The 18,115-nt window shown below is 56.3% G+C and overlaps 1 protein-coding gene across 1 annotated transcript; it reads left to right on the plus strand.

Annotated features, from left to right (window-relative positions):
• The first annotated feature begins 8 nt into the window (after positions 1–8).
• On the plus strand, positions 9–13,190 carry MRPL21 (mitochondrial ribosomal protein L21). Its single transcript, XM_027045247.2, has 7 exons — positions 9–126; positions 4,710–4,767; positions 6,787–6,872; positions 8,036–8,199; positions 10,545–10,597; positions 11,557–11,660; positions 13,076–13,190. The coding sequence occupies exons 1-7, from the start codon at positions 27–29 to the stop codon at positions 13,138–13,140; spliced, it is 630 nt and encodes a 209-aa protein (XP_026901048.1). The 5' UTR covers positions 9–26; the 3' UTR covers positions 13,141–13,190.
• The last annotated feature ends 4,925 nt before the right edge of the window (positions 13,191–18,115 follow it).

Here is an 18,115-nt window from a genome sequence, read left to right on the forward strand (position 1 = left end):
CCGCTTCCGGCCGAGGCCGCGGGAAGATGGCGGCGGCCATGGCCGCGCGGGCCGTGCGGGTCGGCCTCGGGCGGCTGGCGTCCGCCTGCAGCCGCAGCGTCCTGAGCGCGTCGGGGCCCGGAGCGGGTGAGACCCGGGCTGCGGGGTGAGAGGAGGGGTCGGGGCGCGCGTGTCTGTGTCCGCCCCGGTGCCTTCGGTGTTGACCGCTTTCCCTGATGCGGCGAATATAGCACCGGCCCTGCGGTGGGTGAAACCTGGGTTCGGATCCTGGGTCCTTTAGGAGCTTAGCTGCTGACCGCAGCCCTTCAACTTCTCTGCAGGCCCGGTGTTACCCGGAGGGGGGCAAACAGGCTCGGTTCAGAGAGCTTAGGTAACTTGCCCAGGGTCACACGGCGGGGAGGTGGGGGAAGAGGGATACAGACCTCCAGACCCCTGTGCTTTACTATCGCCCCCAGGCTACGAGCCACTCTTCCAACCTTCCCTGTCCCCGTCTGGGAAATGGTGAAGGTTTTTTTTTTTTTAACTGTTTGTTGATGAAAGAGTGCAAGCGGGGTTGGGGCAGAGGGAGGGGATCCGATGTGGGCTGTGTGCTGACAAGCAGACAGCAGCAAGCCGCGAGTGGGGCTCCAACTCACCCACCGTGAGATCATGACCTGAGCCACCCAGGTGCCCTGGTGAAACTTGGCTTTAAGTTGGCAGGAACGTTTTTACAAAAGCACTGGAAACCACTGCTTTCTACCTCCACGTAAAACCACCCCTGGAACGCCGTGTTCAAATCCGGACGCCCACTTTAAGAAACACAGACGAAGTGGAGCCTGCTTAGGATTCTCCCTCTCTCCCTCTCTCCCTCTCTGCCTCTCTCTCTCTCTCTCTCTCTCCCCCCTCTCCCTCTCCCCCTCCTGCCTGCTTCTCCCCCCTCCCTCTCTCTGTCTCCCTCCCTCTCTCCCTCCCTCCCCCCCTCCCCACCAGCCCAACCCCACTTGGACACTCTGTCAAGAAAATAAACTTTAAAAATATTTTTTAAATACACACATTACATAGTGTGCTGGAAGCTGATAAGTCTTACAGAGAAAAAGAAAGCGTAGGTTGGGAGGGAGGGGATCAGTTTTAAAAATTTTTTTTTCAACGTTTATTTATTTTTGGGACAGAGAGAGACAGAGCATGAACAGGGGAGGGGCAGAGAGAGGGGGAGACACAGAATCGGAAACAGGCTCCAGGCTCTGAGCCATCAGCCCAGAGCCCGACGCGGGGCTCGAACTCACGGACCGCGAGATCGTGACCTGGCTGAAGTCGGACGCTTAACCGACTGCGCCACCCAGGCGCCCCGGGGATCAGTTTTAAATAGGATGGTCAAGGAAGCCTCTCTACTGAGATAGTGTTTGAGCAGAGACCCAGAGAAAAGAAGGGAATTAGCCTTGTGGATTGCGGGGGAGGGAGGTTCCAGGGGAAGAACGGTCAAGGAACACAGGTTTTGAGGTGGGCATGTGCTTGGCACGGGCCTGGCATGTTATGGGAATAGCCAGGCAGCCTGAGCGGCGGGTGTGGAATGAACAACAAGATGGGCTCAGAGAGACAGAGGGGATCACGCTGCCCGTGCCCTGTAGGCCACTGCAAGGGCTTTGGCTTTTTCTCTGAATGAAATAGGAAGCTCGTGGAGAGTTTCGGCACAATAGTGACAGGATCCGACCTAGGTTTTAGCAGGATCACTCTAGTTGCTGTGCAGAGAAGGGAGGTAATGGGGAGAGCAGGGCATTAGTGGTAGTTCAGGCGGGAGGTGGGGGTGGGTTGGAGAACGTACGTGGTCAGAACCCGGATCTCTTGAAGAGGAGAACCAGGAAGAACTGCCAAGAGCTGTGAAGGCAGGAGAGAGAAGGGTCCGAAATGATGGAGACTTTTGGCCTGAGCACCTGGAGAGATGAAGTTGTGGTCACGTGAGATGGGGAGGAGAAGCAGGCACTCGGGGGAACCTGGAGTCTTTGTAGGTTTCGAGATGCCTGTTAGACTCGCAAGTGGTGATGGCAGATGGTCAAGTGGGGAGTCAGGTCCAGGCTGCACCTTAAGCATACTGGTGGTCCTCAAATCCATCCAGATAAGTGCAGTCACCAGACGAGTGGTGGTAGATAAAGGAGAGAGAAGGTCCAAGAGCTAAACCCCAGGCGCAGCGAGGTAGCAGAGGAGAGGAGGAAACCAACCCAAGAGACCCATAGCTGGGAACACCTGCTAACAGGTAGCTACGAAAGGGTGAATCTTATGGTATGTCAATTATAGCTCAAAAAAAAAAAAAAAAAAAAAGACGCATCAATAGATATAGGAAATATTTGATAAAGGTCAACGTGTGTTCATAACAGAAACAGAAAAATAGATACAAAGGAAACTTTTTTTTTTTTTTTTAAATTTAAGTAGGCTCCATGCCGAACATAGGGCTCAAACGCACAACCCTGAGATCAAGAGTTGTCTACTCTGGTGCACGGAAGTGGTTCCGTCAGGTAAGCATCCGAGTCTTGAGTTCATCTCAGGTCACGATCTCACGGTTTGTGGGACCCAGCCCCGAATCAGGCTCTGGGCTGACACCGTGCAGCCTGCTTGGGATTCTCTCTCTCCCTTTCTCCGCCCCTCCCCCACTTGCACTGTCTCTGTCTCTCTCAAAATAAAAATAAAACTTTAAAAAAAAAAATGTTGGGTCCCCTGGGTGGCTCAGTCGGTTGAGTATCTGACTCTTGGTTTCAGCTCAGGTCATTATCTCAAGTTCGAGAGTTCAAGCCCTGCATTGAGCTCTGTGCTGACAGTGGGGAGCCTGCTTGGGATTCTCTCTCTCTCTCTCTCTCTCTCTCTCTCTCTCTCTCTCTGTCTCTCCCTCCCCGCCCCTTCCCTGCTCACTCTCTCTCTCTCAAAATAAATAAACTTTAAAAACGTTTTTTTTTTAATTTTTTTTTTAACGTTTTATTTTATTTTTGAGACAGAGAGAGACAGAGTATGAACAGGGGAGGGGCAGAGAGAGAGGGAGACGCAGAATCTGAAATGGACTCCAGGCTCTGAGCTGTCAGCAGAGAGCCCGATGTGAGGCTCGAACTCACGGACCGTGAGATCATGACCTGAGCCGAAGTCGGACGCTTAACCGACTGAGCCACCCAGGCACCCCTAAAAACGTTTTTTAAAAAAGCATCTGAGGGGCGCCTGGGTGGCTCAGTCGGTTAAGCATCCGACTTTGGCTCAGGTCACGATCTCACGGTCCGTGAGTTCGAGCCCCACATCGGGCTCTGGGCTGATGGCTCAGAGCCTGGAGCCTGCTTCCGATTCTGTGTCTCCCTCTCTCTCTGCCCCTCCCCCGTTCATGCTCTGTCTCTCTCTGTCTCAAAAATAAATAAAAACGTTAAAAAAAATTTTTTTTTAAATAAAAAAGCATCCGATGCTTGATTTCCATTCAGGTCACGATCTCACAGTTCGTGGGTTTGACCCGCGTCAGGCTCTGCACGGAGCATGCAGCCTGCCTGGGATTCTCCCTCTCCTCCCCTCGCCGGCTCATGCTCTCCCTCCCTCTTGCAAAATAAGTAAATAAACATTTAAATTTAAAAAAAAAAAAAAAAAGTCAGACGCTCTACCAACTGAGCCAGCCACACACCCCCGCAAAAGAACTTTAATAACAGAACATCTTCAGAGATAAATGAATAAATAAACCCTCAACGGCCACTGAGTTGCTACTCTTTTCTTTTTGCTCCTAAGCTCTGCATCTGATTTCCAGGCTCTTGACTCAGTAGGGGGGTGACTGCCTTTGTCCCTTGGTGTATTGGTCACCTGCTGCATAACAAGTTAGTCCAAAACCCAGCCGCTAAAGACGACTAACTTTATGTCATACCGTTTCAGGTGGTCAGGAGTGCGGGACAGTTTTGCTGGGTGGTTCTGGCTCTCATTAGATGGCAGTCAGGCTGTCGGCTGGTGCTGGACGATCATTTCTTTTTTTTTTTTTTTTTTAATGTTTGTTTATCTTTGAGAGAGAGGGAGAGAGACACAAATCCGAAGCAGGCTCCAGGCTCTGAACTGTCAGCACAGAGCCCGACACGGGGCTCGAACCCACGAACCGTGAGATCATGCGCTGACACTCAACTGAGCCACCCCCCGGGCGCCCCAAGGACAGTCCATTTCCAATCTCACTCCTTGCCTGTCGGCAGGAGCCCTCCGTTCCAGTCTTTTATAACCTAATCTCAGAAGTTCTGCGACATCACTTATGCCATGTGCCGTCAGTCACAGAGACCGGCTCCATCTGAGAGGGACAGTACAGGGGTGAGAATAGCCCCTCGGGCCGTCTTGGAGGCCCAGAACAGCGTCTGAACCTGCTGGGTACCTGGTGGTCAAGGAGTGGATTCGTGGGTGAGGGATTCCGGTTTGGGGCTCTTTTCAATGATGTGGTCAGGGGCACGCGGCTGGCTCCGTCAGAAAGAGACTTGTGACTCTTGATCTCGGGGTCGTGAATTTGAGCCCCACGTCGAGTGTAGAGATTGCTTGAAAACTTTCGATGGTGTGATGAGCACATCTCGACACACACAAGCAGTAACTAAGTGACGTTCTTTTAGCTTCGGTGACCTAGATTATTCCACAGGCACGTGATAGTGTGGTGGTCTAACTCGGGCACCAGCAAGAGCGTTGTGTGTTTAGCTTTGTGAAGAGCTGTGGCATTTCATACCAGTAACTACCCCTTTTTCTTGTCCCCTCAGCTTCCCTGGGATCGGCTTCCCGAAGGTTCGGTTCACAGAGCACTTCAGTTCCACAAGGGTAATGTCCAAATGTGGGTTCGGGCGACCCTTCGTTTGTGGGACTGTCGTTCTAAAGCCCAAACTGCATGTGCGTGGGTTTTCGAGAATATGTAACTTTTTTGAAAGTGTTTTTCTAAAACCTTCAACGTAAGTGTGGATGGGGCATCGAGAAACCCAAAGACGAGTGTGCTCCCGGGCCTTACGTAGCTGTGTTTTATTAAGGAAAGTTTTTAACTCCCGAGTTAGAGACTTCCAACTGGGAGTATGGAAGGTTGTATCAGAATTTCTAGGAACAGCTTAAATACCACTGGGAAGAGCGGACTCAGTATTAAAGCATCACGCTTTGGGGAAAACTACAGGAAGTGAATCTGACAAAGTCACGCCCTATACAGCGTAGCAGTTAAAAGCGAGGAAGCCCCGCCTCCTATCCCGGCCCCGCCTCTCGCAGCCTGGGGCAGGTCCCTGGGCGGGTGGTCCACTCTGGGCTTCGGTTCCTCTTCTGCAAGATGGGAGTGATGTTCGTGTCCATCCCGGTGGAATCCTGTGAGCACTCAGTAAATTTCCACGTCTAAAGAGCTTAGGGCAGTGCCTGTCCGACGGGAAGTTGTCCCAGAGTGTCAGCTGCCCCTGCGTCACAGGATCTCAGAAATGGAGACATTCAGGGCTCTCTTACATTGAGAAGACAGAACCTGCTTACAGAGAGAGCCCCTGAAGGGGGATTGTAGTTAATTTGCCTGATTCTTCCTATTTCCCCACGGGCCTCCAGCTCGCCAGTCTGCCGCGGGGTGCCGCCCGACCCGGCAGGGGGGCCAGGGCTCCCACGCACAGACTCCGCGCCTCCAGGTCCGTCAGAGGTCATTGCCTGGCCGCAGAGCCGGGACGTGTCTCTGGGAGCTCCGAGGTCAGCACAGCGGACGAGCCCGGTTTGATTTTGTGGCCAGCGGACCCCGTCCCGGAGAGCGTTTGACTCACGGGTCTGTGTTGAGCACCTGCTGACCGCCAGTGACGTGGGTCCTGCTGCGCAGTCGGCGGCTCTGCCTGTCGAGTGGCCTTTTCTCCTTGCCGGAGCTCTGCAGCAGAAACGCCGACCTGTCACCGTCTGGCAGCAAAGGGACAGAAGCCCTAAGACGTTTCTGAGTAATTCAGTTTGGGCTCTCCTGAGCTCTCCCCTCTTTGCAGGCGACAGTAGTTGGAGGCAGAAGTAGATCGGGAAGTCAGAAAGACCCCGCGGCCCTCTTTGCCTCCAGGCTCCCGGCCCGGTGCGCCCGGCTCCTGTGCCGCGGGCAGACACCTGGCTGCGGCACAGGACAGACCCGCGACAGCACTGCCGCTGCTGCTGAGCGCGTCCCCGCTGCCCAGCCTTCCAGGCACACTGACCCTCCTGACCCTGCCCGGCCCCCCGGGGGGGGGGGGGGGGCTTTTATTCCCGTTTAGTGAGACGCTTGCCAAGGTCGCGTTACTCTGTCGGCAGAGCTGGGCTTCAGATGCAGGCCTGCCTGGCTCCTGTCCCCCCATGAAGGCCGAGCAGGCCCCTGCCGGGTGGGAGTTAGAGGTTCAGGCTGGCGGGGAAGGGGGAGAGCACGGGAAACGGTCCTGACGTTGGAGTCCTGCCCTCAGGGCCCTCGAGGGCCAAGATGTGACACGGGAGCCCGGTGGGCTGGGGTGGGGAGGTGCTGAGAGCTTCTTATCTTCTTGTGGAGTGTTGTTACCTCCGAGCACGTGTGCCCTGAGGACACTGAGAGGGCCCGGCTTCCTTGGATGGGCCACCGGCCGGCTCGGGGCGTGGTTATTCCAAGGAGGGGATCTTCTGGAATAAGATGGTCGGAATTCCATTTTAATTACGAGTGATTAGTGGGTGTTCCTTGGAATCCCTGCTGCTTCCGAGAGGCTGTGCGGGAGCCTGTCCTCGGTCGTCACGTGGCAGCACGGCCGTGAGTTTGCACTTGCTGTGCCCCCCCCTCGGCCCCCGGGCTTGGGAGCACATACCCTGTCTTACAGATTCTGAACAGTGATGCACACGTGTGAAAACGTTTTACAGGTACGTTCCTGAAACGTCGCTGAGTTCACCGCCTTGGCCAGAAGTTGTTCTGCCAGACCCAGCTGAGGAGACCAGACAGCACGCAGGTAACGGGGGCAGAAGCTGGAGGGCGGTGCCCCCCTCCCTGACAGAGGCAGTCACCTGGCCGCAGACAGGACGTCACGTAGCCGGGCGCTCTGTGGCCCAGTGTGAATGCTCAGGCCCATTTTCGCCACCGAACACAAAAAGTTAAACCGTCGTTCACTTAGCAAATACTCCTGAGCACCGAGCACGTTCAGGGCAGGCTGCCTGCGTAAGTGAGGGAGGGGCCCCCGGGCCATCCGTGCTTCCCGCCGCTGGTAGGAGCACGGGGTCAGGGACAGATCTGTCTGCGATCAGAAGAACAGGGTGCACAGTGGGCAGCGGGAGCCCGTGCCGTCCTGGGCGTTGGAGAAACCGTCGGGGTGTCGGGACGGGTGTCCGCCCAGGGCTTGTGGCTGTGAGGAGGGACGGTGTGGCCGGCCGCCGTGGCTGCCATGAGGGGGCGCGGCACCCTCGGTGTTTTTTACAGAGCTAGACACGCAGGGTAGACGGTGGTGTCTTTGAGATGCCGCGCCAGCTAAACAGCGTCCTGCCCTTCTTCGGTGCGGCTTCCGGCCTGGGCTCCGCTTTCAGGGCAGGAAGGATGTCTTCCTCCCCCGTGCAGGCTGGTGGGTCAGGGCTCCGCAGGGGCTGTGACCCGAGCCGGGGCGGCGGAAGCAGGGAGCTGTGTGGGCAGAAGCTTCCAGGTAGACCCCAATGCTATGCGGCATAATTCTAGCTTTTCCTTATCTGCAAAACGGCCTCTCCTTTCGCTTTGCCTGTCCTCTGGCCTTTTCTTAGTAAAGACGGGGAATCGAACAGGGTGAAGGTTTGTCCTCCCCAGAGTCAGAGAGGCAGTGCTCAGGCCAGAGCGGGGTATCGTATGGGGTTGGGGACTTGGTCTGGAAAAGCCCCACGTGCCCCGAGCGCCTGTGCTCCTGGGAACAGCAGGCTGACACTGCCTGCAGCAGGGAGAGGAAGCAGCCCCCCGGCTGTGAGCTCCCCTTTCGAGGGTGCCAGCTGCCAGGGAAGCTTCCTGTCCCGCTGAGAGGGAGCAGGGGCCACGTGATCCTGTACCACGGTCACAGCGGCTGGGGCCGGGTGGGGTGGGGCGGCTGCCGTCTGGTCATGAGTAGCTGACCGACCCGGCCCGGTCCTGACTCTCCCTCTCCCCCCCCCCCCCCCCCAGAGGTTGTGGGGAAGGTGAACGAGCTGATCGCCACCGGCCAGTACGGCAGGCTCTTCGCCGTGGTGCACTTTGCCAGCCACCAGTGGAAGGTGACCTCCGAGGACCTGATTTTAATTGACAATGAATTAGACGTCGCGTGTGGGGAGAGGATCCGGCTGGAGAAGGTGAGACCGTCAGTGACAGTCACCAGACGTGCCATCCCGCTCCCCGGGCGCATCACTGGGGAGGCTCCCTCAGGTCGGCGGGTGAAGGCAAGCATCCCCATGGGGCAGGAGAGCAGCATCCTCCCCAGGGGTGGCAGGCAGGGAGGGGCGGGCAGCTGCCCCCCCACCCACCCTCCCAAGCAGGCTCCACACTGTCAGCACAGAGCCCGACGTGGGGCTCGATCTCACAAACCATGACATCACGACCTGAGCCAAAATCCAGAGTCAGATGCTGAACAGACTGAGCCCCCCCAGGCGCCCCTGATGGATTCAGTGGCATTTCCCTGGGACTGATTGATCTTGCCGGCCATTCTACACCGCTCCGTCTGTGCACTTAGCGTTTCTACCCATCACTTAGGATTCTGTTTGCTGTTTGGGGCGGCTCTATTTGTTTTTGGCCTGTTCTACTTATAAAAGTATGTAAAATTTAAGTTCTCTGCACTAGGTCATTTCTGTAGGATAGGTTTAACTGTTAGCGTAACGTACCATAACACGTGTGGTTTTTTCATTAAGACTTCTTCCTTTGTGATTGCAAACTCTTTATGTATTTCACGAAGCAGAGCATTAAATTCTGTTTCTAAGAAGTTCTTCTCCCAACCTGTGATCTGAGCCCAGAGCTGGACTAATTAACTGTTTTGGACATCAGCAACCCTCAGAACTCTCCTCTCCTTAATGACACAGTGGCCGGTCATGAGCTCGTGACCGCGAGCGGGTTTACTCTGTGATGTCTAAAGTAATGGGAGCCTTTAAGAGTGTATCTGGGGGCGCCTGGTTGGCTCAGTCGGTTAAGCGTCCGACTTCAGCTCAGGTCACGATCTCGCGGTCCGGGAGTTCGAGCCCCGCGTCAGGCTCTGGGCTGATGGCTCGGAGCCTGGAGCCTGCTTCGGATTCTGTGTCTCCCTCTCTCTGCCCCTCCCCTGTTCATGCTCTGTCTCTCTCTGTCTCAAAAATAAATAAACGTTAAAAAAAATTAAAAAAAAAAAAAAAAGAATGTATCTGTGAAGGCTTCTAAAAAGGCTTTTTGTTTTGTTTTTTTAACAATCTCTATACATGGGACTCGAACTCGCAACCCTGAGATCAAGACTCCCACACTTGACTGACGGAGCCGGCCAGGCACCTCCCAAAGACGTTGTTCTCAAGCACATCACATTAACATAGACGAAAGCCTCACCTAACGCGGGTTGTTTATCCCTAACTTAGGAAATCTAGCCTCTGGGAGCAGGAAACATAGCGTCCTTGAAGTAACTGTGAAAGTTTTTTGATTGTCATCGTTTGGCATAAAGAGCCCGTTTACACTGCTACAAAAGACGCTTTTTGCCTTTAGATGTTTAAGTTTCATACGCTCAGGTATTTTTCTTACCAGTCAAACTTCAGGTGGGTCTCCAACTTCAATAAAAACCCCTGCCCTTGCAGCGCAAAGAGGTCTTCCTGGGAGGCCACACTTGGCCGTGCCGAGAAAGGCTGCTGGATGGGATTCCGCAGTCCTCAGAAAATACACTTGAACCTGAGTGCGCAGGGTTAGCATTACGAGCTGCTTCAAAAGATGCCACAGAACGAGGCTCCCGCTGGGCTCAGTCGGTTAAGCATCCGACTCTTGATTTCAGCTCCCGGTTCATAAGTTCGAGCCCCACGTGGGGTTCCTTGATGGCAGTGTGGAACCCGCGTGGGATCCTCTCTCCCCGCCCCCCCCGCCCCTCCCTTGCTTGCTCTGCACTCTCTGAAATAAAGAAGTAAACTTAAAAAAAAAAAAGTACCCCAGTAGGATTTGTGCATTTTTCTCCTTGTCTATGTCATAACTTCCAATAAAAAGTTAAATTTTTTTTTTAACGTTTTATTTTATTTATTTTTGAGACAGAGAGAGACAGAGCATGAACAGGGGAGGGGCAGAGAGAGGGGGAGACACAGAATCTGAAACAGGCTCCAGGCTCTGAGCTGTCAGCACAGAGCCCAACGCGGGGCTCGAACCCACGGACCGCGAGATCATGACCTGAGCCGAAGTGGGACGCTGAACCGACCAAGCCACCCAGGAGCCCTCAAAAAAGGAAAAAAAAAAGAGCCACCATGTGCAGAGACGGCGAACACACAGCCCGGGGTGCACAATCACCGGGTCGAGGGCTCGGTTTTTCCTGCCCCGGCTGCCACTCGCCAGCTCCTGAGTGGCTCCCGTCCCAGGCACTGACTCATGAGGTAGCCTGGTCGACGGCATGCCATCGGCACACTGTCTCATTCTCCAGGGTGTTTGTGTCGCCGCCTGATCGACGAGCTCTCGTGTCACTTGCCGGTAATGTGTCTGTTTCGCTCCGCAGGTGCTGTTGGTGGGAGCCGACAACTTCACGTTACTTGGCAAGCCGCTCCTCGGGTAACACGCTCACTCACGTTGGCTTTGTCCAGGACCCACGCGGGCCACCTCAGGGTCGCCAGGCAGAGGATCCCCGGACCACAGCGTTGTCCCGTTAACTAACTTATTACGGCATAGGCCCTTACGATTTGTTGACGGACTATGCTGCGATCTTCTTGCTGGTTTTGTTTTGTTTTAATGTTTGTTTATTTTGAGAAAGAGAAAGAGGGAGAGAAGGTGCACGCATGCATGCAAGCAGCGGGAGGGGCAGAGAGAAGGAGACGATCCCAAGCAGGCCCCTTGCTGTCGGCTCAGAGCCCGACGCGGGGCTCGAACTCACAAACCGTGAGATCATGGCCTGAGCCAAAATCAAGAGTCAGACACTTAACCTACTAAGCCACCCAGGCGCCCCGTTGTCTTTTTTTCTTTTTCTTTTTTTTTTTTTTTTTTTTAAGTAAACTACCGAATGTGGGGCTCGAACTCACAACCCCAACATGAAGAGCCATGTGCTCCACTGACTGAGCCGGCCAGGCACCCTGATGCTGTTCTTTTTTTACGGTGTTGAATTGTATAATTCACATACGACACGGTGTTCGTTTTAGGCGTGTGGTACCTTCATACGTTGCAGAGTGCACGCCCCCCACGGGCCTGGTCACCGTTTGTCACCACACGAAGCGATTACAGCCTTATTGACTGTATTCTCTGCTGTAGTCACGTCCCCATGACTGATTTATTTCATCACTGGGAGTTTATCCCTCTTCACTTACTTTGCCAGTCCCCCCAGCCCTGTCCTTTCTGACTGATCTTGATCAGGCTGCTACGTGCTTTTCAAAACATCTGCAGGGAAAAGGACATATCGCTTTTATAACACACACACACACACACACACGCGCAACAGTAAAACTTCATTTTGGAAATTCTTATATATAAAGCATTAGTAAGCTTGAAAAATAATCAAAAGGGTATTTTCTGTCTTCTAGAAAGGATCTCGTTCGGGTAGAAGCCACAGTCATTGAAAAGACAGAATCATGGCCAAAAATCAATATGAAATTTCAGAGAAGGAAAAACTACAGGAAGAAGAAAGGTAAGTTAGAGAAAGTGTGGCTGGCACCTTGTTCGTGCTCCGCCGGGGTACAGCAGGCACACCCCGGGGAGGGAGCTCTGCCCGGCCTCACAGGTCTGAGGGGGACAGACAGGTGGAGGGGTGCAGAGGGAGGGCCCGGGAGCCTCAGGCTCCCCTCAGGTGGCAGGGGGTGAGGTCAGAGGTCAGAGAGGGAAGAAGCAAAGCCCACCGTGGACCAGGGGGAGCTGTGTGATGACGGTTTGGGCAGCTTGCAGCGTGAGGACGACGGGACAAGGCAGGCCCTGACCCGCGGTGGCCGACTGCCTGAGCCACGCAGGGAGGAGGCACCCTGGCGCGGTCGAGGAGACCCAGGGTGGAGTTGGGAGCAGCGAGTCTGAGGGGTGACTTCACAGCAGAGACCTCACTCGTGCGTGTCACCTGTGCGTGTCCCCCGCGTGGGTGCACAGGCAGGGGCTCGTGAGCAGCACGTGAGGGAAGAGAGGGGCCGTGGGGTGGGCTCAGCGGCCAGTGAGCGGGAAGGGGAGAGGAGGCCTCATCCCGGGGCGTTTTGGAGCGCGCTGCAGGAGTGTTGCAGAGGGTGCGATGCGAGGGGTCAGGAAGGCGAGAGCGTCCCCTGAACAAGGGCAGGAGGCCGGCTTTCCCCGCCCAGCCTCTTGGTGTGGGTGCCGGGCTCCACGCATCCAGGGTAGAGGGCACCGGGGCACCTGGGCTCACAGGGAGGAGGCCCCAGGCTGGAGGAGACCCACCTGGGTCTCAGTCCAGCTGGCACTACCCACTCTCTGCCCCCCCCCCGTCCTGGGGGAGCGCCCAGCCGAGGCCTGGCCCGTGCGCCCCGTTCTTTTTGACCCCCACACGTCACCCTTCTTTGCCCCAGTCCACGGCCACCTTCCGTTGCCCGGTTAACTGACAGGGTGGGGGCTCCTCGTGGCTGGGACGCGCGGGCTATGGAATCCTGCCTCCGGGAGCGCATAGCACCCACGGTCCTTGGTGACGCCGTAAGGGCTGCCTAAGCTGTTCATAGTGGGGAGTCCCTAAAATATCCCGAACCAGTAGGCCGGCCCCCCCGCAGGTCAGGCCAGGAGGAGCCTCTCCTACACTCTGCCGCCATCAGGTAGCCCCAGGTTCGGGCAGACGGGCCGTCCGCCCCCAGGCCAGGACGCTCCTGGCCTCCAGGCCCTGGTGTTGCTGTGTCTGATGGTGCCCGTGGGCCGTGTGGGCAGAGAGGAAAGCACCCGCCACGGCGCGCTCACGGCAGGTGGCCGGCGGGGCCCACACGTGCCTGCCGCCTGGGGAGAGCCGGTGTGAGGCCAACGCCATGGAAAGTTCGGGTGGCCCAGCAGCAGGGTTTCACTATAGCTCACGAACAGCGGCAGAATCCGTGGCCGAGCGGTGACCCTGTTGTCTGTCTTTTCCAGCTATCGTGAACCCACAGACTGTCCTCCGGGTGAACGCCATTGAGATCGCTCCGTGTTTGTGTTGATCGCGAAGCTACTATTTACAGAGTGTAAAAATAAACTCCCGGTTTCCGGAGACCGGGTTTCTGAGTTGTGACGTAAAATCTCCACGTGCCCGTGGCAGGCCACTGCAGCTTGAACCCCCGTCTGCGAGCATAGTTTTTTAAGCAGCCAGCCTCCCAGAGCCAGAGAAGCCTGGAATTCGGGAAGAATCACAAGCACGGCCCTCCCGGGGCTGCAGCCTGGAGGCTTGCGCAAGGGATACTTGGTTCTCTTGGCCGTCCTCCACCCCAGCGCAGGCGGTGGGGTCCGAGGGTGTGGAGGGGGGCGCAGCCGGGACCCGGGAGCCCACGCCAAGAGAAACAGTCCGGCTTCCACTTCTGGGCAAGGTGGGTGGACAGCAAGCGAGTGGACCCCATCTCCGGGTGTACCTGTGTCTAGTGATTGGGTTTCTCAAGAAGCTGGGGTTCGAACCTTCTGGGCCCAGAGTCCCTGTTCTTGTCCTTTGCTCTCGGTCCAGCAGGAAAGGAGGGTTGCGGTGCAGGGAGGTGGCGCTCTCACCAAGGGCAGGGCAGCGGGGACAGGAGGAGGGACAGTGGGCAGCCTGGAGCAGTGAGGGGCGGGAGGGGTTCCCAAGTGGGTCCTGGAAGCAGCCGCCTGTCCCAGAAGCCTTTGGGGCCGCCCAGATCTGTGTGCTGGGAGTCAGGCCAGCTAACCCCCCAGGCGAGGAGGGACGACAGGTCCTGAACCCAGAGTGGGCCCGGGACAGGGGGAGCCAGTGGGGGAGAGGGGCTCTCCCCCTGTTCTGTGTGCCCTGTTCTGTGTCCTCCCCGGAGGCAGGGCCTTCCTCCCAAAGAACAGTTAGGGCTTGTAAGTCGCACAATACAACCTTTTGTGGAACCGGGGTGAATGCTTTCTTCGGCAGGAGTCCTGGGGAGTTGCTTGGGGGGTCGGGGAGTCATGGGGAGGAGGGGTAGTCGCCTGTCAGGTCCTCCCTGCAAGGGGGTGGGCAGGGGAGGGAAGGAAGAAGACAGCTCTGTAGGCGGAGGCCCGCCCCCGCCCCACCCCCCGGTGCCGGCCACCCTTGGGGGGTCTCCCTCCCGTAGTGCCCTCCGTGCACAGCAGGGGGCGCAGCCCTGCAGGACGGGGCTGCGCAAGTGGGCAGCAGGCCCCCCCCGCCCGTGATGCTGGGTGTGAGGGGTGGCGGGAGCCAGCCCCGGAGCGTGGGGTGCACTCCCGCCGAGGCCACGCCAGGAACTTCTGAGGACTGTCGTCGTGCTGACACAGTTGAGGACGGGATCCGCCTTCCACGTTCTTTGCCTTTGGCGCATCCACACGCCGGGACGCGGAACCGATTCCGGCCGTACCGCTCGGCTCTGGAGCCAGACGGAGCCGGGCGTGCGGTGCCCGCCTCGCTGGACGGCTGTGAGGACTCGGGTGACAAAGAAGTGACCGCGCGCACCACCTAGAAAGAGGCGGAACCCCCGCTCTGGGGAGCTGGCCGGGTGCCCACGAAGCATTGAGCATACTGGACGAGGCCTGTGCACAGTAGCCAAAATGCAGAAAGAACTCGTGTCCGTCAACAGGTGGGTGGATAGATGTGGGCGGTGGGCACACAGTGAAATGTCGTACAGCCCTAAAAATGATGGGGCCCTGACCTGTCACCACACGGGTGAACCTTGAGCACCCGATGCCGAAAGCCACCAGTCCCAAAAGCACACAAACCGTACGATTGCACGTGTATGAAACGTCTAGAATTTGCAAATCCGTAGAGAAAGCGTAGAGGTTCCCGGGGGCTGAGAGCAGGGTTGGGGGGGGGGACGGGGAGTTCTTGCTGGATAGGTACAGGGTTTCTGTTTGAGGTCATGGAAAAGCCTGGAAGTAGACGGCAGTAATGGCTGCACACCATTGTGACAATCATTAATGCTACCGAACTGTCGCTTGAAAATGGTTAAGTTGGTAGGCCCCCGGGTGGCTCAGTTGGTTACGTGTCCGACTTCGGCTCAGGTCATGATCTCGCGGTCCGTGGGTTCGAGCCCCGCGTCGGGCCCTGTGCCCACAGCTCAGAGCCCGGAGCCTGCTTGGGATTCAGGGTCTCCGTCTCTCTCTGCCCCTCCCCCACTCCTGCTCTCTCAAAAATAAACAAGCATTTGTTTAAAAATTGAAAAAAAAAAAAAAGATCCACATCTGTATTTTTGCAGAGTGAACTTTTCCTTACAGGCCCTTCCCGACAGCTGTGCTGTTCTGGGGCGGAAGCCACGCCACAGGCCGCCCCCCGGGGTTGGTAGGGCGCAAGGGGGGCCACAGCACCTCCCTGCTCCCCTAGGCCAGCTTTCCGTTCTTTCCACGGGGTCACCTTGCAGCTCCAGGAACAACGGGGGAGGGGGGAGGGGGGAGGGGTGTGGCCAGGCACCTGCCTGCCTCACCTCCCTTTAACCCAGCCCCCTGCTCCCTCCACCCACCTTGGCCTGCAGAGTCCGCTCACCCTCTCAGAGCCCCCCAGCGGATCCTGGAATGTCCTGAGAACGCAGTCAGGGGGCAGACTAAGAAAAGCATGAAAGGGGACACTGGGAGGCAGGACAGCCCAGGGGTTTGGCACAAGGGCTATGAGTCCCGCCCTAACCCGCAGGCCCGGCTGCGAGGGATCTGCGTCTTAGCTCGGAGGGGGCTGCCAGGCCATCTCATCTCAGGAGGACCCTGCCCTGGGTCGCTGTCCACTCCCTGTCTGCTCCCCGGGGTCAGCACATGTGTATTTATTTGTCCCGGGTTTCTCACTGGCCTTCCCCCCGCCCTGGACAGCCAGCTCCAGGACAAGGATGAGATTCTGTGTTACTCACCGGCGAGGCTGATGACCCGGGAGGTTGTGGAGGAGATGGGGCCCAGCGTCTACGGGAGCCACGGAAAGACACAGCCCTGGAAGCATTAAAGTGCAGGTGGGACTCAGCGATGTCTACAAGGGTCGGCCAGGGGGACGCCTGGGTGGCTCAGTGGTTGAGAGTCCGGCCTCGGCTCGGGTCGTGATGGCACATTTGTGAGTTCGCGTGGGACTCTGTGCTGACAGTGCAGAGCCTGCTTGGGATTCTCTCTCTCTCCCTCTCTCTCTGCCCCTCTCCCACTCATGCTCTCTCTCTCCCAAAATAAATGGATGAACTTTATATATATCAGAAAGAGTAGGCTTATCTTAAAAAAACTAAACTAATAAAGTGGTGCCCACGGAGCTCACCTGTCTGCACATGGCTCTGGGAGCCCAAGGGTCAGAACCTTTCCTCCCGGCACCCCCACACCCAGGGCCTCCGACACCTGGGCCCGAGGACCGCTTCCGTGGAGGCGGGCACAGCAGCGGCCGCAGGAGACGAGAGCCAAGCAGCTGGAAGGCTGGGTGCACTTTGACCCGCTTCCTGTGCAGCCACACGGAGGGACTGGAGACACAGAAACCCAGGCCGCCTGACGTCCTTGAAAGACGCCCTCCAGGTTTCTTCTTTCTTTCCTCCGGCTGAAGGCCACCACGACAGGCAGGGCCAAGGGGTCTGGGCTCCGTGTGCAGAACAGAACTGCGAGGTGGGGGGGTCTTACCTGCCCCCAGGCTCCTCACCAGACCTCAGGGTCAGCAGTTTAACAGGTTGTCTCTGGGAATGATCTCTGAAGGACAGAGCCCATAAATAAATAAACATTTTTTTTTAATGTAAAAGGATCATTTTACTTATTATTTTTTTTTAATGCTTATTTATTTTTGAGAGAGAGAGACAGAGTGAGAGCGGGGGAGAGGCAGAGAGAGGGAGGGAGACACAGAATCTGAAACAGCCCAAAGCGGGGCTCGAACTCACTAACCACGAGATCATGACCTGAGCCGAAGTCGGACATTCAACCCCAATGAGCCACCAGGTGCCCCAATTTCTTTCTTTTTTTTTTTTTTAATGTTTTCCAATGTTTATTTGTTTTTCAGAGAGAGAGAGAGAGAGAGAGAGGGCAGGTGAGGGGCAAAGAGGGGTGTACAGAGGATCCAAAGTGGGCTATGCTGAGAGCAGACAGCCCATGCGGGGCTCAAACTCATGAACCGTGAGATCATGACCTGAGCCGAAGTCAGATGCATAACTGACTGAGCCCCCCAGGCGCCCCGAGGAAAGACTCTTCTCACAGGAGGATGCAGTGCAGACATGTGTCCTCTCGTGATTTGCCTGCCCTTCCAGGGAAGACTCTACTGAATTTTCAACCCCATACTTTGAAATGAAACTGGTATTTCCACCGATAAGGAATGTTTTCCTTAAGGAGACCTTCCAAGTCTCCGAAGGAGCCTAAGGGAACTTGTTCTCCTGACCAGCCTGATGCCCAATGTGAAAGCCAAGTATGTCTCCTTCTGCACACGCCCCCAGCCCCTCCTCTGTCTGCTGCCCGGGACTTCCTGGAGCTCAGCTTGGGGAGTTCTCTCTCCTGGAATGTTTGAACTGGGGGAAAAAAAAATCCTAGGATGTTAAGAGAAGATTCTAGAAGTGGGGTTATTTCAGGGGGCAGGATCTGAGACCAGGGTTCAGAGCCCTCCGTCACCCCAGAAAATTCCCTTCCCCCACATCACCTTTCCCTCCCCCCTAAAGCCCACCTGTTTTTCCCCCGTGCCCTCCCCAGTTATATCAGATTTTTATTTTTAAATTTTTTTTTTCAACGTTTATTTATTTTTGGGACAGAGAGAGACAGAGCATGAACAGGGGAGGGGCAGAGAGAGAGGGAGACACAGAATCGGAAACAGGCTCCAGGCTCTGAGCCATCAGCCCAGAGCCTGACGCGGGGCTCGAACTCACGGACCGCGAGATCGTGACCTGGCTGAAGTCGGATGCTTCACCGACTGCGCCACCCAGGCGCCCCATATATCAGATTTTTAACATCACTGTACGAACGACACGTAGCATTACACGTAGCATTAATGAGTTTGCCGCGCTCACTCTGCAGGGGCCGTATGGGGTTCTCTGGTGGGATTCCTCCACCGCCTCAGGACAGGTGACCCTGTTC

The sequence above is a fragment of the Acinonyx jubatus genome, chromosome D1 (assembly GCF_027475565.1).
Source record: "Acinonyx jubatus isolate Ajub_Pintada_27869175 chromosome D1, VMU_Ajub_asm_v1.0, whole genome shotgun sequence".
Lineage (NCBI taxonomy): Eukaryota > Metazoa > Chordata > Mammalia > Carnivora > Felidae > Acinonyx > Acinonyx jubatus.